Source organism: Spermophilus citellus (assembly GCF_964194105.1).
Source record: "Spermophilus citellus genome assembly, chromosome: 3".
In the NCBI taxonomy this organism is placed as follows: Eukaryota; Metazoa; Chordata; class Mammalia; order Rodentia; family Sciuridae; genus Spermophilus; species Spermophilus citellus.
In genome coordinates this window covers 20,353,513-20,378,581 of record NC_138184.1, presented here as the reverse complement: position 1 = coordinate 20,378,581, position 25,069 = coordinate 20,353,513, and the positions used below count along the sequence as shown (strand labels likewise).

The following is a 25,069-nucleotide window of genomic DNA, read 5'->3' as shown; positions in this document are numbered from 1 at the left end:
AATTAAATAAAATTTTAAATCGGTGCCTTATGTACATTAGGTACATGTGACTATTTTGAGCATTTGAAATGTGGCTAGTGTGTCTGATGAACTAAGTTTTATTTAATTTTAATTAGTTTAAACTTCAGTAGCCACGTATAGCTAATTCTTACTATACTATACATCATGGGTCTTGATTATTCTCTTATACATATGTTTTTGGTGAGCTATTTAGAGCTTTAGATCATTTATCTTTTCATCTATGGCATTGCTAGCCAATAGAAATATAAAAGCCACATGTATAATTTTAAATTTTCTAGTAGACACATTGAAAAGAAAAGTATAAAGACTCAGGTAAAATTGATTTTAGAAATATATCTTATTTAACTCAATATGTCCAAAGTATCATTTCAACATGTAATCAGTGTAAATTATTGAGATATTTTCCTTTTTTTTTTTTCCTACACCTAGTCTTCAAAATCTAGTGTGTGGCCAGGCGTGGTAGTACATGTATGTAATCCCTGTGACTCAGGAGGCTGCGGCAGGACGGTTGCAAATTTGAAGCCAGCAACTTAACGAGATCCTGTCTTATAATAAAAAAGTTTAGACAATCCTCAGCACCACAAAAAAAAAAAGTTTAGAAAGGGCTGGGGATGGAGCTCAATGGTTAAGCACCCCTGGTTCAATCTTTGGTACCCCCAAAAGAAAAAAAAATCTAGCATGTGTCTTACACTTTCAACTCATCTCAATTTTGACTAGCAATGTTTTAGGTACTCAATAGTCAAGTGTGGCTCGTGGACAATGTAGATTTAGGGGTTCTTGAGTTGTTGATAAGACTGCATCTACTTATATGCAAAATTCAAAATAAAAATCAGATATTATTTAGTATAAACTTATGAGAAAATAACTGAATAAGTCGTAGGGTTATTTGTTAATACCAGATTAATATTTGCATGCAATATGCTATGAAAAATTTTACATGAAATTTATTTTTTTTTTAATTTATAAACTTAACATCAACACTTTTTAAAAATAGTACGAACTCTATTTCATAGAAATAGATGAAGGGAAAAACAGTCAAGTAGGCACTGAGTTAGCTTTCTCAGGTACTGATATTTGTCCAGACTCTGTCCTGTCCTTGATAGATGTGCACTTTAAATCTATAATTATATGGGAGATTGATAGATTTAATTATGGTTAAAATTTTATTGCTTAGATGTTTCAGACATTTTTCTATAGAGGATGTAACCATGATATAAAAAATCTTAGCACTCAGTTTTTCTCATTATATTGTAGAATATAGTTTAGGAAAAGGTTTTCATTTTTCTGAAATGTTAACATGTTTGGTACTTACATTTGTAGGAATCTGTATTCTCAACTGTAACTAAAAGCATTGTGGAGTCTTGCATGAGCGGCTATAATGGTACCATCTTGGCATAGTAAGTTGTTGACTGTATCCACATATAAGGGTATAGTAATAAATGTTTTTATTAGCTTTCTATTGCTGTTTTAATAAATTGCCCCAAACTTAGTTGCTTAAAACCATATAAATTTATTAGTCTCTGTTTCAGCAATTTTGGGAAATCCTGTCTCAAAGTAAAAAGGGCTGGGATATAAGTCAGTGGTAAAGTGCCCCTAGGTTCAATCTCTAGTACCAGGAAAAAAAATTTTCAACATAGGTCTGACTGGGCTAAAATCAAGGTGTTAACAAGGTCATGTTCCTTTCTAGGAAGCTGTACTAGAAAATCTATTTTCTTTCTTTTCCTAGTTTCTAGAGGCCACCCAGATTACTTGGCTTACAGCCTCCTTTCTTTATTTTCAAAGCCAGCAATGTACAATCCCTCAATTCATCTTTCTTAGTCACATCTCCCTTTAACTATAGTGGACAAGGTTCTTGGATTTTAAGGACTTGTGTGATTAACTCAGCCCCACCTGATAATCAAGGTGTGGGATTAAGCTCTGCTTTATGGAGAAGAGAGTATCTATATGTTATATTTGAAATTCTTCTGTAAGAAAGATTTGTCTTCTTGGGGCTGGGATATACCTCAGTTAGTAGAGTGCTTGCCTTGCATGCACAATACCTGGGTTCAATCCCCAGCATCAAAAAAATAAATAAATATAAAGATTTGTCTTCTTTCTTTCATATGGACATATGTATATTTATAGCATACTTTGGGTTATAATCCAATGCTACATTATTTATTTGGTTGCTCACATCATTCAACTTTGGCCCCTGGGAGCTCTTTGAGGTTGGTTTCTGTGTCCATTTGCCATATTCTACCCTTGTGTATTTTGAGTACTTCCTTATTTTGTGATATTACAAGATACTCTGGGCTCAAGGAATCCTTGTTCTTTTTTTTAGAAACCAAGATCTGGGTGGTAGGGGTGTTTGTTGGAATTGAAGAGTGACAGTTTCTAGGCCTTCTCAGTAGACAGATCTAAGTCGTATATGTATATATACTAAGTCATGTATATCTATAATTGTTTCTGTGCCTATCCATTTGTGAGTACATGTGTGTAAAGGGAAACATTATTTCATACTGATGGCTGATCCTAATCCATAACCACTGTTAACTTTCCTTGCTGGTAGTGAGAAACCTGACTTCTACTGTTTACCATTCATTTACTAACTTGTGTAACCTAGTATACAGGTAAATCAGTTTCGGATTTATTTGCCTGTATCCCTATGAGATGAATATTTACTGAGTATAGTGTTTATGTACAGTTCTTTTTTTTTTTTAAGCCTTATAATTTTGAGTCAAAATCCATTTTCTAAACTTTTTTAGGTCAACTCCTTTCCTACCTGCTCACTTCTCTGCAGTTATAATATTCTTTTCTGAGATCCTTAATATCCTGGTGGCTATGTTTTGTTTGTGTGCATACTTTAAAGTTCAACCTTTGTGCTTTATAGTTGTATTGGTTTTGACAGATGCATGGTATCAGGTATTTTCTGTTGGTACCACAGAGTTCCTTCACCTTCAAATTCCCTAGGGGTCCTCTTTGTAGTCAGCCACACCCTGCTCCTCCCAATCCTTGTCATCCAGGGTATACTCATGTATTTTCCATTCCTATAGTTTGCCTTTTCCAGAGTGTCATCGGTGGAATCATACAATATGTGACCTTTTGAATCTGGCTTCTTAATCTTAGTAAATGCCCTTTGGGTTTGTCTGTGTTGTTTACATTCATGGTTTATTCTTTTTTTGCTGCATAGTATTTTTTTTTGTATGTGAGGACACGCCAGTCTGTTGATGCCTCCACCCTTTAAAGGACATCTTGCTGGGTTCCTTTTTTAGTGATTGTGAATAAAGCTGCCATAAACATTTAAATTTGGTATTTGTGTGAACATAAGTTTTCAAATCACTTGAGTAAATACTTAGGAATGCCAATTCTGGATCGTATGGTAAGTCTATGATTAACTCTATAAAAAACTGCCAAACTATATTTTAAAGTGGCTGTAGCATTTTATATCTACTCAGTCATGTATATATCTGAAGTGAACAATGATCCTGTTTTTCTAATGTTGGCAGCCTGCAGACGTTGCAGCGGGCTTGATGTTGGAATAATAGCTTAAGTCCAGAAGGCGTCATGATAGTGTGATTATTTTTTTTTCCTAAATCTATGTAGAACTAGAAGGTTTTAATAGATGTACTGATTTTTGTATTCATTTTGAGCAGCTGTTAGGTACAAGGGGTTTGTTTTGTTTTTGTTCTGTCTATGTATCCTGGTTCTTCTATAACTTGCTCAAAAAACAAGAAAATAGAGAATATATTAAGAAGTTAAAAGCCTAGCACTCACTCTGCACATATATATTCCACTTTGCCTTTGCTTTTCGTGTTTATTTTTCATGTAGTCAGCAGAACTAAATGTTCTCTTTTGAGCTATGAGGCTGAAAACTGTTTCCTGATGGATCTTCCTCAGAGATTAAAGACTTTTTCCATAGAGTATTTGGAGTGTTGAAGTTCAAAATGATTTTGAAATAGCCTTAATTGCAGAGATTGTGTATCTTCACAACTCTTTTCTTTGAGGATCCTGTAAGCCATACTACTAATAATATTTAATTTATGACATACTCACTAATAACTTAATGAAAATCACTTTGGAGTTGTGAGTAGAAATAAGAAGCACTTAGAAATGAGTGATTTATTTGTTGGGTGATTATACTTTCTGGTTTGCCTAGGATAGTGCTAATTCTAGAGTAATTGTTAATGGTAGGCCCTTCATTCTCAAGTGCCTGTTGGGACAGTAGTTCATAGGGTTACTCTAGTTGTAGAGTACTCAGTAATATCCATTTCTCATTCTGAATTACCAAAGAACTTTCCTCCGTACTTCTAAAATTAGGAGATAATAATTAGAACATACTTTTTTTCTGGTTTTGGGGGACACTTGACCAAAAAGAAAATTTAATACTTTATTTATTATTTATTCTTTATTTGAAATACTAAGAATTGAGCCCAGAGGCACTATCACTCAGCCCTTTTCTTTTTCTTTGTCACCTTTTTTCTTCTTCTTTGTTTTTCTTTTTCTATTTCTCTTTCTTTTGCAGTACTTGGGATTGGACTCAGGGTTGCTCTACTACTGAGCTACATCCCCAGCCCTTTTTCTATTTTATTTTTGAGACATGGTCTTGCTAAGTTGCTGAGGCGGGTTCCGAACATGCAAGCCTTTTGTCTCAGCTTCTCAAGTAGCTGGGATTACAGGTGTACACTGATGTGCCTGGCAGAATTTTACTTTTTTTTTTTTTTTTGCTGTAAATCTGAGCTAAAATCATTTGACACTATGATTGACATTTATTTTTAACTTACAAGTTTTTAATTTTTAGTTTTTTGTTGTTTCTGTTAAGTGACATAACAAAGGAGATAGGATTCTGGGCACAAAATAAAACCTATATTATTACATAATGGTTTTTAAAATTGCCATAGTTTTAAACAAAGACATTTAATATCTTCTTAAGACAAAGCATTTAGGAAAGGAATTTTTGCATTTTTTAGAATAGCAAAAACTGAAAATGGTCCAATTAATTTTGGTAAAATAAATTATGCTATAAGATTTCATATGCATTAAATAGTATGTGGTTATTAAAAACAATGGGACAGACATCATTCCCTGACTTAGATATCTGAATTAAAATTAAGAGCAAAGCAGATTGCAGAACTGTACGAATCTCACTTTTTGTAAATGAAAATTCTGAATATTATCTAGAAGCATTTACCAGATAATTGATAGTGGTTGGTTCTTAGTACTGGAATTGGAGGGAAAGAAACTAGATCATTTGTGTTTTATCTAATATAATTTAGAAATAGAAAGAATAACTTTTCGTGGTGAAAATTTGTATAATAGTAGACCATATTAAAATTAGAAGGATAGTCTTCTAAATTTTGTGTGTTAATATATAAAACCTTTTTCACAGTGGGCAGACTGGCTCAGGGAAGACATTTACTATGATGGGTAAGTAAATTAAAGATTAATATTTGCTATCTTAATGTATGTTTTTGGTGATGACAACATGTAATACATTTTGGGTGAAGGCATAATTTCTATATGTGATGTTGATCCCATAAAATTAGGGATATATCCTAGGCCAGATGATGAGTTTCTGAATAGCAGAGTTCATGACTTAGTTGTGTTCACAGTTATGTTTCCTAGTTCGATGCCTAGCACAGACTTGGTGTTGGGTAAACAGTTTTCCTTTAATGGGCTTTAATGATATTTTATGTATTTCTATACTATCACCAAGATCAAGAGTCCTAATTAGTAACTACTCCAGCCCCATGCCTAAGTACTGCTGCTCTTATCATTAGATTTGCCTATTTTTGAAGTTTCAAAAATGAAATTTTGCTGTATGTGTTCTTTTGTTTCTGTTTTTTTCTCCCTTATTGTTCTATCTTTTGGGTGCAGTAGTTTATTTCCATTACTGTGTATTATAGTGTGAATATGCTACAAATTTTTCATTCACTGTTGATGAACATTTGGATTTGGTCCCAGTTTGGGACCATGTAATGCTGCTCTGAATATTTTTTCTTGTATTCACATTTTGAAGTTGTTTTGTTGGATATTTATCAGGGAGTAGAATTGCTGGATGATGGGATATATGTATTCTTAGCTTTAGTAGACACTGTCAAATAGTTTTTATTTTTTAAATATTTATTTTTTATGACTGCATGACCAATGTAATTCTGCAACCTGTACACGCAGAAAAATTAGAAATTATATCCCATCTGATTCAAATGTATGATATGTCGAGATCATTGCACGGTCATATGTAACTAATTATAACAAATAAAGAAAAAGAAAAAAAATTTTATTTTTTAGTTGTAGTTGGACACAATACCTTTATTTAATTTATTTATTTTTATGTGGTGCTAAGGATCGAACCCAGGGCCTTGCACGTGCTAGGCGAGCGCTCTACCGCTGCCACAATCCCAGCCCCTGTCAAATAGTTTTTAAAGTGATCTTTCTAGTTGTTCCACATCCCTTTACACACTTGATACTGTTTTTAAAATTTTAGATTTTTCTCTAGGTTTTTCACATTGTATTTTGCTTGCTTAAGGTTTTTGTTGTTGTTTTTCTTGTGCTAATGCTTTTTATTTTTATGTGGTCAGATTTCAGGTTATTTATTTTTTTCTGCTTTTTTTTAAATACCTTTATTTATTTGCTTGTTTATTATTATTTTTTTCCCTTTCATTTGTCTTTCTTTTAATTTGTTTTAATTAGTTACACATGACAGTACAATGATCTTGACATACCATATATTTGAATCAGATGGGATATAATTTCTCATTTTTCTGAGTGTACAGGTTGCAGAATCACATTGGTCATGTAGTCATGTATATACCCACAGCAATAATAATGTCTATTTTATTCTGCTATCCGTCCATTCCCTGCTTCCCCTCCCCTCCCTCCCATCACTTCTCTCTACTCAATCTAATGTGACCCACTTCTTTTTTTTCCCCCCTCACATCATCATACCTGAATTCTGTATAACAAAGGGGGTCTCCTTCCCTCTTCCATGCAATTCCCATTCTCCCTCCCTTTTCCTCCCACCTCTCTTCCCTATTTAGAGGTGATTTTCTTCTCATGCTCTTCCTCCCTACCCCATTTTGAGTCACCCCCCTTATATAAGAGAAGACATTTGGCATTTGTTTTTTTGGGATTGGCTAACTTCACTTAGCATAATCTGCTCTAATGCCATCCATTTCCCTGCAAATGCCATGATCTTGTTATTTTTTAGTGCTCTTTAATATTCCATTGTGTATAAATGCCACATTTTTTTAATCCATTCATCCATTGAAGGGCATCTAGGTTGGCTCCACAGTCTAGTTATTGTGAATTGTGCTGCTATAAACATTAATGTGGCTGTGTCCCTGTAGTATGCCATTTTTAGGTCTTTTGAGTATAATCCAAAAAGAGGAATAGCTGGGTCAAATGGTGGTTCCATTCCCAGTTTTCCAAGGAATCTCCATAGTGGTTTCCAAATTGGCTGCACCAATTTGCAGTCCCACCAGCAATGTATGAGTGTACCTCCCCCACCCATCCTTGCCTGCACTTATTGTTGACTTCATAATGGCTGCCATTCTTACTGGAGTGAGATGGTATCTTAGAGTAGTTTTAATTTGCATTTCTCTGACTGCTAGTGATGTTGAACATTTTTTCCATGTATTTGTTGATTGATTGTATATCCTCTTCTGAGAAGTGTCTGTTCAGGTCCTTGGCCCATTTGTTGATTGGGTTATTTGTTTTTTTGTTGTTTAACTTTTGAGTTCTTTGTATATCCTAGAGATTACAGCTCTCTATCTGATGTGTGAGGGGTAAAAATTTGTTCCCAGGATGTAGGCTCCCTATTCACTTCACATATTATTTCTCTTGCTGAGAAAAAACTTTTTAGTTTGAATTCGTCCCATTTGTTGATTCTTGGTTTTAATTCTTGTGCTACAGGTGTCTTATTAAGGAATTTGGGGCCTAACCCCCACGTGATGGAGATTAGGGCCTGCTTTTTCTTCTGTTACACAGAGTCTCTGGTTTGATTCCTAGATCCTTAATCCATTTTGAGTTAACTTTTGTACATGGTGAGAGATAGGGATTCAATTTCATTTTATTGCATATGGATTTCCAGTTTTCTCAGCACCATTTGTTGAAGATGCTATCCTTTCTCCATTGCATGCTTTTAGCACCTTTGTCTAATATAAAGTAGTTGTAATTTTGTGGGTTGGTCTCTGTGTCCTCTATTCTGTACTATTGGTCTACCAGCCTGTTTTGGTGCCAGTGTATTATTTTTTTATTATGGTGCTGGGGATCGAACTCAGTGCCTCACACATGCTAGGCACGTGCTGAACCACTGAGCCACAACCCCCAGCCCTTTTCCATGTTTTTTTTTTTTTTTTTAATTTCAGTGGCTTCTGAATTGTGAGTTGTTGTAAGGAAGCTCTTCCTCTCTCTGAGGTTACAAGAACAATAAATACTAGAGTGCTTACAATGTGCCGGGTACTTTTCAAGGCACTGTTGTTCTGTGAATACAAGGCCATGTCCAGGTTCTTGTGGAGCTTATATTCCAGAGTGGTGGTGGGACATATGTACAATTAAAAACAAATAAATGTATAGTAATTATTCCAGAGGTTATAAATTGTATGATGAGGTTATAAGTGCCATAAAGAGAAATAAAGCAGTGTGGGGGATAGAGAAGAGCACAGGGTGCTGTTTTAGGTGGATGGTTAGGAACAACTTCTCAGGTCACAATTGAAATGAGAGTGGGTACTGAGACTATCCAGAGAAGAAACTTCTAGGCAGAGGCACAGCAACTGCACAGGCCCTGAGTTGGGCACATAGGCAACAGTGTGAGGAGCAGCAGACACCTACAGCCAGAGTGGAGTTTTCCAGAACAAGGGGCTTGTAGCAGGGGAAGTTGGAGCAGTAGCCTGCAGCCAATTCACATGGGCCTTGGAGAGGAATTCAGATTTTGTTGTATGATGAGAAGTTATTGGAAGGGTTATTTTAAAACAGGAATTACATGATATGATATGTAATTAGAAGAATTACTCAGGCATCAATGGAATAAAGAGGAAGGGTTCAAGAGGGAGCAGGATTAGTAACTATTTCCTTCTAGGCAAGTGATGATAGAGGTGCCCAAGGATATGTTGACGGTCTTTAAATACTGCTCAAGAATATGGTGTAAGATTTCTTTTATATATATATATATATATATATATATATATATATATATATATATATATATATTACTTTCAGGTGGACACAATATCTTTATTTTATTTTTATGTGGTGCTGAGAATCGAACCCAGTGCCTCATGCTTGCTAGGGGAGCACGCCACCACTTGAGCCACATCCCCAGCCCCTGGTGTAAGATTTCTGCTCTAATATTATTCTCTTTGCTCATTTAATTGCATTTTCTACCCTTTTATGCTTTTTTTCTTTCCACATTTTTAATTGGTGCATTATAGTTGTACATATGATAGAATGTTATCCATTTCTTAAAAGTACAGTTTACAAGGGACCATGTAAATATTCCAGGTGTAATCAATAAGGCCTTGCACAGGACAAGATTTTTAAATTGTTCTCTGTACCATTCCTATGCATACCTGGATTCTGTTAGTTCCTTTGGTCTGTAAGGTATACTTAACTAAAATTCATAGTAACTTCTAGGTCTTTTCTTGCTATATATTTTTCTGGTAAATATTGCTATAGTTCTCTGCAGGAAAACCAAGCTGTTTTTCCTCTTCTTTCACACCACAACAATCAACATGGGCTAGGGATATAGCTCAGTTGGTAGAGTGCTTGCCTCGCATACATAGGTCCTGGGTTCAATCCCCAGCACCACTAAAGAAAAGAAAAAAAAAATCAACACAGAAGACTTTAAGAATTTCTCCCTACCAGCAAGTGAGCAGGCAGGTCTGCAGCAGATACCACTTGAGTGTCCTCTAATCCAATTCATTTCTGACACTATCTACTTGAAGATAAAGTCAGATCTCATAGGTTTAGGGCTCAGTTCCCAAGACTGCCTGCCTGCCCCAGTTTGTGGCTTATATTTCTGACAAACAAACTATAAACTGGAGTTCCCACAACCCCCTCCTCTGGTTTGATTAATTTTCTAGAATAACTCACAGAACTCAGGGAAACACCTTTAATTAACTTACTATAGAGAATAGTTTAAAGGATACAAATGATCTGATATATAATTAGAAGAATTCATGAAGAAATACATAAGGGAATGCCCAGTTAGGGTCCCCAGAACAGGAGCTTCTGTCCCTGTAGAGTTGGGGTGCACCACCCTCCCTGCGCTTGAATATATTCTTATTCACCTTTCGAGAAAATGTGTTGTATTCAACTATCTTGAAGCTCCTTTGAATCCAGTCCTCATTACATACACATGATTGATTAAAGCATTGGCCATTGGTGAAAAACTTAACCTTCAGTCCCTCTCCCCTCCCCTGAGCCTGGGAGGTAGAGCTGAAAGTCCCAGCTCTCTGAGCACATGGCTAGTTGCCTTGCAACCAACCGCTCATCCTGTAGTTTCCAAAAATCACCTCATTGTTTTTTTTCTTTTTTTAATTTTTAAAATATGTAATTTTTTAAAGTTGTAGATGGACACAATACCTTCGTTTATTTATTTATTCTTATGTGGTGCTGAGGATTGAACCAAGTGCCTCATGCATGTTAGGCAAGCACTCTACCACTGAGCCACAACCCTAGCACTCATGTATTTTTGAAAGGACTTGTAAGTAAATTCTCTTTTACCTTTATTGTTCTGAAGCTGCTCTAGAGCTGCTTCAGGGACCAAAGACAAAAGACCGATTTTTTTTTTTTTAAAGAGAGAGTGAGAGAGGAGAGAGAGAGAGAGAGAATTTTTTTAATATTTATTATTTTTTAGTTCTCGGCGGACACAACATCTTTGTTGGTATGTGGTGCTGAGGATCGAACCCGGGCCACACGCATGCCAGGCCAGCACGCTACTGCTTGTGCCACATCCCCAGCCCCTGGGACCAATTTTTTAACAAAAGATATTCTTATTTCTCGAATCACTTAGAAAATAACAAGGACTATAGGACCTTTGAACCAGGACTGTCAAACAAAACCAAGAAATATGTATCACATCATAAGCTGGGGTAGGATTCCTAAATCTCTGCTTAGGCATCCACTGGTTTCTCCTCCTTCCTCTTGTGTAAGGAAGTAGAGATAAGACTGTTTATCTTTCTGATAGAAATCTTGTAAGATATTGTTATTTTATCTTTCTTACCAGCTTGGCTTTTACTGCCCATTTTAAACAATACTAGCTACTCCTAATTTTTAGTACCTGGTGTATTTAAAGCATTGCTCCAAGTGTTTTACTTTTATACTCAGTTAATTCTAACAGTTCCATGTGTTAGATATTCCATTTTACCTCCATTTTATAGTTGAAAACTCAAGTTTAGGAGAGACTAAATAGCCTATGCTCACAATGTGGGGCTATGCTGTAGAATATAGGTCAATCCATGAAACCAAATGTCACATGCAATAAATAAGTTAGAATTAGTTGGTATTTTTTCATATCTTTTAATTCTTTCATGACAGTAGAATGTATTTTGACATATTATACATACATGGAATATAACTTCCCATTCTTGTGGTTGTGTAAAATTTAGTTGGAATTTCTGATTCTGGCACATGGCAGTTGGAACAATTCCAAGCTTAATACCTAGATGGATTTTTGTGTTTGTTTAGGAAACGACAACAAAAAAATCAGTTGGTGACTGCTTTGGGCCTTCAGTTCTACTGATTGACAGGTTCTAACATCCTGTCTTTCACAGGCTTAAATGTAATGGTCAGAGCAGAAGTAGGAAATTGATTGTACACTGTATTATCTTATTTTTATGTAAATTGCCTTTCAGTGTTCCTATCTTGAAGGACTCTTGTAATAGAATGAAATTCAGGGCTGGGATTGTGGCTCAGTGGTAGAGCGCTTGCCTAGCACGTGCAAGGCCCTGGGTTCAATACTCAGCACCACATAAAAATAAATAAAATAAAGATTAAAAAATATATTTTAAAAAATAGAATGAAATTCAGGCCTTTTGTTTGTTTTACTTTTTTTAGGACCATCTGAATCTGATAATTTTTCTCACAACCTGAGAGGAGTAATTCCACGAAGTTTTGAATATTTATTTTACTTAATTGATCGTGAAAAAGAGAAGGTAAAACTTACTATAAAAATAAAATGGTTCAATGAAATGTCTAGTTTCGAGTAGTTAGCTGCTAATAATTAGCTCAGGATACATAGAGGAGTGTAGATGGTACTCTCTTCTACAATGTGTGTCAGCAAGTACGGTATTGAAAAAGCTTTCAATTCTTAAGATAAAATCAGTGATTCTGGGGGTTTTGTTTTCAATTTAATTGAGTTTTTAGTTTGTAAAAGAGAGAAAGTATATATATATATATATATATATATATATATATATATATATCTCCTGACTGAGGAAAACAGATTCATGAATATACTAAGCCCAGTCATCTACCTGTACCTGGGCTTTCTGGTATCCCTAGATCCTCCTGAAATCACTAGTGATTGGGTCCATCATTGGCTCCTTTGCAGCACTGTTTCCACTTCACCGCCATCTCCTTGCTCTGTGTGTGATACGCGTCTTCTCATGTGGAGACGAGGTCTTCCCTCTCTTGCTGGCTCCCAGGTTGGGCCATTATTATGATTGTGCTTCCTCTTTGGCTTGGCAAATTTCAGTCTTAAGAACCCTTAGTATTATATGTTCCATTACTGTATACCAAGGAAAGTGATTTGATATCAGTTTATCACTTACTGCTTTTCAGAAACTATCCCCAAGCTTGGCACAGTGGTGCATTCTTCCAGTGACTCTGGAAGCTAAGGCAGGAGGATCACAAGTGTGAGGCCAGCCTCAGCAACTTAGCAAGACCCTGTCTCAAAATTTAAAAAGAAAAAAAAAAAACTTTAAAGGGCAGGAGATGTGAACCCCTGAGTTCAATTCACAGTACCACCAAAAACAGGAGAAAAAGAAAAGAAACAATCTATAACATTTAAATTAGACACATAAATTACATGCCAATAAAATAATTGAGTTTAGCAACATGCATTTCTGTGGTTAAAAATTCTAAAGTCTTTTAAAATATATTGTTTTCAATCTTTTAAAGAACATAATGCTTGTTTCAAATAAAACTTTATGAGAAAGTCCAAAATAAAAAACAGACTAAAATGAAATTGCCCAATTGACCTACTCCCTAAGCTGGCTCTGAGACGCCTCTGGAAACCTCCAGGGTCCTGGGATCACACTTTGATACTGCTTTAAAATGTTACGATGTATTGAAACTAGTTATCTAGATTTTTTCCAATGACTTTTCAGTATCTTTATTAAAGGTTAATAGTGTAGGAAATTTGCAACTTGTCAAACAACTACAAAATTAATGCTGGTGAAAGCTGGAAGAGCACATGACAATAATAGCTCTAACTGAGGCTTCTTTTATAGGCTGGTGCTGGAAAAAGTTTCCTGTGTAAGTGTTCCTTTATTGAGATCTACAATGAGCAGATCTATGACCTGCTAGACTCTGCCTCAGCTGGACTGCACTTACGGGAACACATCAAGAAGGGAGTGTTTGTTGTTGGTGCAGTGGAGCAGGTGGTCACTTCTGCTGCTGAAGCCTATCAGGTACCCTTCCATGAGTATTTACTTGATGCTTAGGCAATAATCATGCTGTGAAAGCACCCCAATCTCAAAAAAGTAGAATGAAGTGCTAAAAATATTTCATGGAGGCATGATGCAAAATGCTCATGAAAAGAAAAAAGAATAGGGCAGGATTTAGTGAAAAAGAACTCTGAGCCACTTGATTTAGCATTATTTTGATACATTTATTCTAATCAAGTACTCTTTAAAAACACCCTGCAGGTGACAATTCATTAGTGTCCCTGTTTCTTAAATTAGTCTGCCTGGGAGCTGCTAGTTTAAGGAGCTTGTGGGAATGCTGGCTGTGAAGCAGCTAGCTCTTCACTTCTTACTTTCTATTTTTGCTTGCAAGTTGAGTGTCAAAAGCCAACTTCGGTTCAGGGCAAACCAGCGATGGAAATTTATAAAAATCTTCTCATATTTTACAGACGTTAAGTAATTTTTATACTGTAATATTTAATATATATATAAAATATTGCAACATGCATGTAGTTACTAAGTTTAATTTTAAAATGAACATTCAAGACAATTTAATACTCATATAGCACCAATATTATCCTTTTTGTTGGTGTATTCCTCCCTATCCCCTGACTACTTCCCCAAATATTGTTGAATGTGATTATCATTTGCTTCTGCTTTTAAACTACATATATATATATAAATATGTTGCTTTTGTTTCCTTTTGGGTTTTAAAAAATGGTTTATGTTCAACCTCCTATGAATTTTTAACCCAACATGGTTTATGAAATGCATCTATGTTGCATTGCATCTATTTTTACTGCTATATAATATTACTAGTTTGTTTTTCTACCTTCAAAAAGTCTCTTGACTCAAACTTTTTAAACTGAGATTCCCCCAGTAAGAGGTAGGTTTTACATGTGGCTCAGTATGTATATAGATACATACGCAAAAAATCATGTTGGGATTTGATTGGATTACATTGCAGTTGTAGACCAGCTTGGAGTAATTGATACCTTTACAATATTCAGTCCATACATCAACATTTATTTCTTCGTTTATTTAGATTTAATGTTTTGTGATATTAATTTTAGTAATTTTCACCATAAAAGTCATGTAGTTTTCATTAACTTTATTACAGTATGCCTTACAATTTTTGATGCTCTTATAATCTCTTTTTAAAATTACATATTCTGTTTTATGTAAATAGAAGTGCAGTTGATTTTTATAGAATGCTTTTTACTTAATTAGCTACCTTGCTAACTATCTTATAGAATCAGAAATGTATGTTAAATTCTTTCAGATGCTTTTTTCTGCTACTGCCATGATCATGTGCTTTCTTTTTCCTTTCAAGTGTTAACATGATAAAGGACTAGATTCAATTTTTAAACTTTTTTTAGTATTTTTTTTCATCAATTTGAAAAATTGAGATCAACCTCTAATTTCCCTTACCATAGGTGATTATATGCATGTTGAACTTAGATTTTCTGCCCTGAAGGGTAGGCACTCATGTTCTTGTTTTAAAAATATAAAGGCTGAGCCTTGAAAAGGTTCAACTGATTCCAGATCACACTACAGTAGAGCCAGCGTTGAACTCATCATGCAGACTCTAAAGCCTGCAGTGTGAACCTTCGTATATTCCTGCTTGCCATAGGGAATAGAAAGGGAATAGAAAGGGAAAATAGGTACTTTACAGGCCAAGGGAATGGAGGAGAAAGAAAGAAAACAAAACAAAAGACTGGACAACTCTCTGAGTTTCAGGGTAATTCAGAATTTTTTTTTTTCCTTTGGTTCAACATTCTTATTGTAAAGAAAAGGGTTCAGAGAGATTTTGTGATTTATATTAAGATAATACAGATAGAGTATGGCAAAACCCTTCTAGAACTATGCCTTTTGACTTCCTGTTTGTTCTTTTTTTTTTTTTTTTTGTAACATGGAGAGAGAAAAAAAAAATAACTTATGTTCTTTGGTGGGCCAGTAATATTTCTTATCATACTTTACAGATTTTTTATTGATTTTGGTGACTAACATGTATCACTTGAAATTTGTGAAAATATAATTTCTCTTACAAAGCTAGATAATGGAAAGACCATAATAGGTGTTCCCCACCTCTGCTCTAGAGGGAGAATATATTTTGTGTAAATGTTGTGAAAGTAAATAACTGTAAATTAGTATTTTATTGATAAATCAGTGGTTCTCAAGTACTTATTTTAAGTTTGTCTTAAGTGTGCCTGCTGTGGCTTTTTGTAATACATTTTCCTCTTACCTAGGTGTTGTCTGGAGGATGGAGGAACAGACGTGTGGCATCAACATCAATGAATAGAGAATCCTCTAGGTCTCATGCAGTCTTTACAATCACAATAGAGTCAATGGAGAAAAGCAATGAAACTGTGAATATACGAACCTCCCTACTCAACCTGGTGGATTTAGCAGGATCTGAAAGGCAAAAAGATACCCATGCAGAAGGGATGAGGTTGAAGGTAAGAATGAGATTACGGTCTTCAACCTATATGTGAATTCTTACCAGAAGTCAGTACACACCAGGTATTGTGAGGGCTACAAAGAAATAAAAAATTACTCCTATCTAAAAGGAGCAGATTTTTATTAGGTAGGGAAAGTGAATGGGATAGGGCAAGTGGCAAGAATGTTTTAATTTTTGCTAGAGGGGATAATGGTACTAGAGGTATTGTGTGCATATACAAATACATAACAACAAATTCCACCATTATGTACAACTCTAATGTACCAATAAAAAATATGGAAAAAATATCTGGAGAGAGAGAAGGAAAAATAAAGGAGGCATTGCTTTGCTACTATTCTAAAGTTGAAGTGTATATCAACGGGACAGAAAAAGAAGGATGTGAAATGGATTCCTTGGGGAAATATGAAAAAGAAATAGTTCTTAAGTTGTCATCTCAAACAGGGACAGGGTTTGGGTAGGGAGGGAGGAACAGGGGATACATGCCCAGTTGGGTGACAAATCAAAGCTTATTGTATATGTGCAGAATGAATATGGCATTTGGCATTTTGGCATGGGAGTGTAAGGGTCCGGCGAAACATCGGAGGAAGAGACCACCAAGAGACTGACTCATGCAATTGCAGAAGGGGATTTATTGAGGATCCATTCCAGCGTGCTGGGGCTCCATGCTCACTCAAGAAGGGAGAGCAGCCCAGAGCCCCGGGCAGGGGTTGAGCAGTGCTTAAGTACACTTTTTGGGGAGGGCAGGGACTTTGCATACATCAGAACAAATCATCATGAGGCGCGGGAAAATTGAACAACAACTCTGAGACACGATTAGTACATTCATTGGCAGGAACAGGTTGGGCAGGGGTGATTGGTCACTCCTAAGCGGGGTACACATTCAAACTGATTGGTTTGGGCCCTGAATGCCTACGTGCCAGGCTACACAGGGTCCTAGGTTATTAAACAACCAGAGGGTCAGGGGGAATATTTACTGGGCACTTCCGGGTATTGTCCTAACAGCTACAGGAATTTCAGGTTTTGGGTGTAGCAGAGGAACTTAACAATACCTGGTCCTTCACTTTTTAACTCAGGCCTTGCAGCTTAGAAACTTTACAATTCCCGGTCTTTTACACTTTAACTTCAATTTCTTTTACTCTTACAGGAGGGTGGGTTAGAGAGGCAAGTAGGCCAGATCACTGAGGACAGGAGTGCCAGGCCAAGTTTGTACTCAACTTTCCAAATACTGGGAAATAAAAATTTTGAAGAAATGAGTGATTTCATGAAGAAAGCCTATTTTATGAAAAACTTGGACCCTCTGACCTACCACTGCCAGGATGAAGAGGGGAGAGCCTAAAGAGAAAGGAGACTGGTTATATTGTTTAATATTTCAAGTGTACAGAGTTGAGGGCCTAGGCCTAGGCTAAGGTACTAGCAATGGTACCAGAGGTTCTGTGTAATGTATATTGATAGAATAATTGTAACGTGATCATCATTAAAATATGTGTGGATTCTATAGTTTAAGATATATATTAGTTGGGGGAGAGGTGTCAGAAATGGCAGAGGAGAGATCTTCTTTTTGCATTAAAAGTGAGGCTTGAGGGGGCTGGGGTTGTGGCTCAGGGATGGAGCGCTTGTCTAGCACATGTGAGGCGCTGGCTTTGATCCTCAGCACCACATAAAAATAAATAAATAAAATCAAGGTATTGTGTCCAACCAGAACTAAAAATATATTTTTAAAAAAAATCTTACAAAAAAAAAGTGAGGCTTGAGCCTCCTGAGTTCTCATGCAGTTTCTGGCAATCTAAGGCTTATGTTTTTATTGATACATGATGCATAATAAAATAACATGTTTATACAGATGCTGCTTAGAGTAGGGTTACATGCCAGTACATCCATTGTAAGTTGAAAATATCATGAAGTTTAAAATGCACCAAATATATCTACTCTACTGAACATCATATTTCAGCAATAGAGTAATTGATAGTGTCATGGTCATTCCTCCTCAAGATCTTGAGGTCAGCTGGGAGCTGTGACTTGCTACTGCTTCCTACTATCCTGAGAATGTTGGCTGACCTGCAGAAAGATCAAAATTCGGAAGTTGAGGGCTAGGGTTGTAACTCAGTGGTAGAACGCTTGCCTAGTTCATGTGAGGCACTGGGTTAGATCCTCAGCACCACATAAAAATAAAATAAATGTATTGGGTCCATCTACAACCAAAAAAATACTTTAAAAAAAATTTTAAAGTTGAAGTGCAGCTTCTACTGAATGTGCATTTCTTTTATACCATTCTAATGCTGCAGTGTGCATCAAATATAAAACTATTACGGGATAATTGAGCATACTGGTTTTTAGCTGAAAAGTCCATTATTATTAATTAATAGTCTCCGACTTGCCTTTCCATCCGAAATTGTCACTCTATTAGAACTATTTTAATATAGAAAGTCACTTATGTCTAAATTTTTGTTATTTTTTCCCAACACCTTAGGAAGCAGGTAATATAAACCGATCGTTGAGCTGCCTAGGCCAAGTGATTACCGCACTTGTTGATGTGGGTAATGGAAAACAAAGACACGTGTGCTACAGAGACTCCAAACTTACCTTCTTGCTTCGGGTAAAGTAGATTATTGGGTCCCTGCATTCTTTTGTTTCTGCTCACTAAGGGTGATAGTGGGACATCTCTCAGTCTTGGTGGAAAGATTGTGCCTTTTTGTTTTTTTTTTTTCTTTATTTTGCTTGAAAAGATCTTGTGATTTCTCACATAAAAACATATACCATTTATGTCATGGAACAGGATTCTCTTGGTGGTAATGCCAAAACAGCCATAATTGTAAATGTTCATCCCGGATCCAGGTGTTTTGGGGAAACCCTGTCAACACTTAACTTTGCTCAAAGAGCCAAGCTGATTAAAAACAAGGTAAGATACTTCAATGTATTTAGTAAATTAGAAAAAGACTTAAGTTTAAAATATGCAGTTTATGATTGCCCTAATATTACTCTTTTTTGGGGGGGTTCTGGGGATTGAATCCAGGGCCTTATGCATACAGAGGCAAGAACTCTACCAACTGAGCTATATCCCCAGCTCCTTCCCTAATATTATGGTTAATTGTTATCTATTTCTTTGTGAAAGTTTATCTTAACTATATGTAAGATTTCTATTTCCTTGTTTTCTTTTTTTTTTTTTTTTTTTTGGTGTTACTGGTGATTAAACCCAGGGTCTCACACCTGCTAGGCAAGCACTCTACCTCTGAGCTATACATACCCCCAGCCCTTCCATTTTATTTTCTGTAGCCATTCAAGACTTAGGGTAGATCTTATGGTTGTTAATTGTTTTGCTAGTTTTTTCTTTATGTAAAGTTTTCCTTTGTAATTGGGATACAGACTAAATTTATTTGCCTAAACAATGATAGCAGAGCTGATGGGTACAAAGGTGAAAGTATGCTATGAAAGAAATTTGTAACATTGATAAAGTTGATCTTTCAAGTTGTCTCTATTTCCAGGGAGTCTGCATTTCATTTTATATACAAGAAGCTTCTTTAATGTTGTTATTACATGTAGGGTCAGAAATCTTTTCTTGTAAGAGTCAAGTAGGGCTGGGGATGTGGCTCAAGTGGTAGCGCGCTTGCCTGGCATGCATGAGGAACTGGGATCGATCCTCAGCACCACATAAAATAAAAATAAAGATATATTAAAAAAATGATGTTCCTTAAAAAAACAGGTAGTCACTATTTGATGCTTTTGGAACACATGAGCTCTTTTCCAACTCATCTCTGCCTGTCTCTGCCTTTGTAGTGAGAAAACAGCCATAGACAGTGTATTAGCAAATGGGAGCAGCCAAGCTCCAGTATAGCTTCATCTGCAGAAGATAGTGGACTGTATTCTGCCCACAAACAACACTTTGCCTTCTGCAGATCATTAAAGACCAAGAAGTCCCCCACTTATTTTGGAGAAGTTGAAGATCTCTTCGGTTTTAGAAATTGTGCTCTAAATTGGTAGATTAATTTTATTTCTCCTTCAAGGGTGAAACTGTTCATGCTAAACCCCCAAGAAGATTCCCTGATTATCTGATCGGGATTAGTCTAAAGTGGTTTGTGTTTCTCCTTCTCCCAGCTAGATCAGAAGAGTACAGATATAGTCCTTTGTTATATTTCTTTGGATTATGACTCCATACTAATATGAATATTAGCAATATGAAGAGGAAAAACAATTAGAGCTTTCTGGCCTTATCTCTTGGGACTTCTAGAAGTCTGGAGAAAATAGAACTGCAGTGATAATTGAAATTATGGTGTCACTGATGTGATGATGATGTCAAAAGTACCTCATAATGAGGCTGGCCATAAGAGTCAGGCACAATTGGATATGGCTTCTTAACACACACAAAACAACAAAACTAGGAGCTCTATACTAGTCTCTATCAATGGTAAGTCCCCTGACCTTCCTACCAGTGGAAAGTGCTAGGGCATCTGCTACTTATTAAGAATGAGCCATTTAAATCTTTCTGAGTGAGTGGGCTCTTCCTACATCAAGAGCAGAGGGAACTGTGGGGCTGGCAGAGAGTTTTTCCTCACTGAGGTATTGGGCATTTCACAACTGAGTCCTTTGACCTGGTTGGTACTCAGTTGTTGGCACTTATCACCCTGTTGCTTTTGTGAGCCTTTTCTAAAAATATATAATTTTTTAATTAACAAAAATTATTTTTGTGGCAGTTCTAGGTCCACAGCAAAATTGAACAGAAAGTACAGAAACATCCCATTTACTCCCTGTCCCCACACATGTAACACCTTCCTCACTATTAACATCCTATGTCACAGTGGTATATTTGTTTGTGAACATTTTTAACTTTTTATTTTTATTTTTGGTTGTAAATGGATATGATACCTTTATTATATTTATTTTTATGTGGTACTGAGGATTGAACCCAGTGCCTCACACATGCAAGGCAAGTGCTTTACCACTGAGCCACAACCCCAGCCCCCATTTTTAACTTCTTAGTGTTTGTCTTAAACAAGAATTTCTTTAAGAAAACGAAGGTACTGGGCTGGGGATCTAGCACAGTTGTAGGGTGCTTCCTCAGCATGCACGAGGCCCTGGGTTCGATCCCTGGTAACACATACACATACAGGTAGAAAAGAAAGATATCATTTAGTGTGTTGAAAACACAAAATGGAACTGTGAAACCAACTCTTCCTTTCAGGAGGGCTGTTAGAAAATACAGGGTGGGATTCCTCTGGAGAGGCTTGCTTCTGCCAAGCCAAGGGAGCTTGGGCCAGCCCTGAGGGTCATCATTGCACTTACAGGCTAGGTTTCTTTTTGTTTTCTTTTTTTATACCTTTATTTTATTCATTTATTTGTATGTAGCGCTGAGGATAGAACCTAGGGTCTTGCACCAACAAGACGAGTCTCTACTGCTGAGCCACAACCCCAGCCCCACAGGCTAGGTTTCTTCTTCATAGGGAGCTAGGACGGTGGGGTGAGTGGGGGATGGCACCAATTGAGGTGTTTGCTTTTCTCCTCTGGGGAAAGGGGTGAAGTCTGTCCTCCTCAGGGGGAAGGAAGTATTAGGGAACACTCAGATCTGAAGGATGATCCAGACAGAGCCCGGGGCTGGTCAAAGAGCAATACATAAGTGGGAGTCTGGAGGGGAGTCGTGAGGGAGAAGAGAGCCTGGCTGGTGCTGGTCCATCTCTAGCTCGAGGTATAAAGGCACAGAGAAGGAAGTTTCCTTCCCACTCTAGGACACTTTGATTCTGGTGGCCTTCTGATCATTCATGAAACGGAAGCACAGTTTTGTTGGCTGTTTATCACTCCATACCAAAAAAATGCAAACTCTGGACTGTACAACTGAAAAGAGTGATCTCTCAATTCTTGAACAGGCAGTGGTAAATGAAGACACGCAAGGAAATGTGAGCCAGCTCCAAGCTGAAGTGAAGAGGCTCAAAGAACAACTGGCCCAGCTTTCTTCCGGGCAGACACTTCCAGAAAGCCTTCTGACTAGAGGTAGGATGAACACAGCAGGACCATCCTGGGAAAGACAAGTGTGAATATTAGTTCAAGAGCCCCCTGCTGCTAGATAGGCTTCCCAGAAGTTCCCACAACTATCTCCTCTGTTCATTTAGCCCTTTCTATTTATATCACTTCCATAGGAACATAGTACCCTGTAACCAGACACAGGAGCCAAAGACACTGAGTTCTGTGAGATGCAGGGAGAAGGAATTAAAATAATTTTGAATAATTCATCCTTAATAATTGCTAAAAGGAGAGACTGATTTTATTTAGGTCACTTCCAGTATTCTGTCATAGGATCTACATAATAATCTACATGTTTATTAAGTACAATAGGAGGCACTTTTCTCCAAAGTATAGTTACTAGAAAGTGAATTCATTTGAAATCTATAAACGAGGGAAAATTAAATCCTAGCAGGCACACTGCACCCTGGTACTCCCCCCAAATTTTTTAGATCCATTTCTATTTCTATATATCATACACTATATATTTTGACTAAATAAAGAAAAGCTCATTTTTCTTCAAAAAACAGCTAATATATTGAGTAGTTTAATTTGAAATTCATGATCCAGTGACAACAGTATCACTATATTAGTTGAGAATATTCAAAGACTGTTAAACTCATCTTTTAGTTTTAAAAATTTGAGAATTTTTTTTTTCTTTTGTCAATTACAGATAAAGAAAAGACTGATTACATGAAGTGTTTCCAGGAGGCAATGGTATTCTTTAAGAAATCTGAACAGGAAAAGAAGGTAGTACACTGAATTAGGATAAAAGGGATTTAAGTTATTTCAGGCTTTCACAATGAGGTTTTTATTGCAATAAAATGAATAGCACCAGATTAATAAAGAAAGTAAATGAAGGCTGTGAAAATCTACTTTTGCCTTTAGGATTAAATTTAAATTTAGTATTTGTTTCTGGGTTTATGAAAATTTAGGAAGACTGACTTATTTTTTGTGATTAACCAAACAACGAATGTCTTTAAGTCTCTGGTAGAAAGAATTACCCAATTAGAAGATCTCACCCTCAAAAAGGAAAAATTTATTCAATCGAATAAAATGATTGTGAAATTCCGAGAGGATCAAATCATGCGGCTAGAGAAGCTCCACAAGGAATCCCGGGGAAGTTTTCTGCCTGAGGAACAGTGTCGCTTACTCTCAGAATTAAGGGATGAGATCCAGACTCTCCGAGAACAAGTGAGTCCATAGCATGTGTGTTTGTGTGTGTGTGTGTGTGTGTGTGTATGTATCTTTAAGAATAAAGGAAGTTCAAAGAAAATATAAATTTGTCACCAAATACTTGCTCTTTAAAACAGTAGAAATTGTTTTAAATGAATTCAACTGATTGTATGATTTACATAATTCATTTTCCTCCCTTTCCCAGAATAGTTACACTCAAAGAGAAAGAAGGCTTCCTAGTGATATTGCCATATAACACTCAATGCTAGCCGGCCAAGTAGATTTTCACCCTGTGGGTCGTTGTGATTATCTGAATCAGTAGTCTCTTTAGAGTTGAGCCTTTTGATATTTAGTTCTTTTTCCCCTTTCCCTCAGGAGGTAACAAAGACATCTAGTTTTGAAAACAAAAACAAAAAACCCCACAGTAATCTGTTATTAACTCTGTGTCGCTTTCTAGAGGGTTTTTGTGTGATATTGGGTTTGGGACCCAGGGCCTTAAGCGAGCACCCTACCACTGAGCTGTGTCTCCAGCCCTTTTCATTTTTTTATTTTGAGTCAGGGTCTCAGTAAATTGCCCAGGCTGGCCTCAAACTTGTGATCCCCCTGCCTTAGCCTTCTGGATTGCTGGATTTACAGGGTGAGTCCCTGCACCTGGCCACTCTCCAGGGTTTTCAATGCATGTTTAAACGCATGGGCATTTTTACTTTCATATGTTTCTGCCCTTTGCCTCTTTCAGTTAATGTATGTTGGTCAATAGAAAGTCTCTTTATTTTTTCTGGTGTGTTAATTTAACCATTTTCTTTTGTGGAAGAGTCTGCCACATTGTATACTCCCGGCTGTATCTCCCTAGGTGCACAGGTGAGAGTTTTAAGAAACTTAGCACAAATAGAGGAGCATGTGATGCATATCTCAGTGTGATCACAAATGCCAAGTTGCATTAGAGTACAACCAATATTGCATCAGTGTTCCTTAGTTTTCTAATGGCTTTTTAGGAAGACTAGTTTAGTAAGGAAATGTTTAAATATTTAATGTGTGATTCTTCTGTGTGACAGATAGAGCACCACCCTGGAGTTGCAAAATATGCTATGGAAAATCATTCCCTCAGGGAAGAGAATAGAAGACTGAGATTATTAGAGCCTGTGAAAAGAGCCCAAGAAATGGATGCCCAGACCATTGCAAAACTAGAGAAAGCTTTCTCTGAAATATCTGGCATAGAGAAAAACAACAAATGTAAGAAATTATACTTGTTAGAAGGGGCTGTTTTTATTTGTTTTGGTAGTGAAGATGGAACCCTGGTTTGTCCTATCACTGAGAAACATCCCCAGTCCTTTTCTATTTTTTATTTTGAGACAGGGCCTTACTATGTTGCTTAGGACCTCTCTGAGTTGCTGAGGCTGTCCTCAACCTTGGGGTCCTCTTGCCTCAGCCTCTTGAGTTGCTGAGATTACAGGTGTGTGCCACCATTCCCAGCTTTAAGAGGCTGTGTTGATTTAACCATTTGGGGGGGGGGGTATCAGGAATTGAACTCAGGGGCACTCAACCGCTGAGCCACATCCCAGCCCTATTCTATATTTTATTTAGAGACAGGGTCTCACTGAGTTGCTTAGTGCCTCTCTTTTGCTGAGGCTGGTTTTGAACTTGAGATCCTCCTGCCTCAACCTTCCGAGCCTGGTATTACAGGCATATACCACTCTGCCTCGTTCAAGAAGCTGTTTTAAAGAGCATTTGTAGTGCCTTGCAATTAGGATCTTCATTTTTAGCCTCCAGACCTGATATGCCAATTTGTTTTATAACTTTATTTATTTACTTACTTATTTTTATG

General features: G+C 36.7%; 1 protein-coding gene and 1 long non-coding RNA gene across 2 annotated transcripts in view; one reads left to right on the top strand and one right to left on the bottom strand.

Moving 5' to 3' along the window:
• Positions 1-25,069, bottom strand: part of LOC308643113 — a 622,623-nt gene that overhangs the window by 47,343 nt on the left and 550,211 nt on the right. The window lies entirely within an intron of this gene.
• The window catches only part of KIF15 (kinesin family member 15), a 58,899-nt gene that overhangs the window by 3,513 nt on the left and 30,317 nt on the right, over positions 1-25,069 (top strand). The window contains exons 4-14 of the mRNA XM_081287428.1: positions 1,342-1,418; positions 5,387-5,424; positions 12,055-12,152; positions 13,452-13,631; positions 15,875-16,084; positions 18,554-18,679; positions 18,860-18,982; positions 21,939-22,062; positions 22,745-22,821; positions 23,056-23,265; positions 24,300-24,477. Coding sequence (XP_081143554.1) covers positions 1,342-1,418; positions 5,387-5,424; positions 12,055-12,152; positions 13,452-13,631; positions 15,875-16,084; positions 18,554-18,679; positions 18,860-18,982; positions 21,939-22,062; positions 22,745-22,821; positions 23,056-23,265; positions 24,300-24,477 — 1,441 coding nt within the window. The remainder of the gene's footprint in view (positions 1-1,341; positions 1,419-5,386; positions 5,425-12,054; positions 12,153-13,451; positions 13,632-15,874; positions 16,085-18,553; positions 18,680-18,859; positions 18,983-21,938; positions 22,063-22,744; positions 22,822-23,055; positions 23,266-24,299; positions 24,478-25,069) is intronic.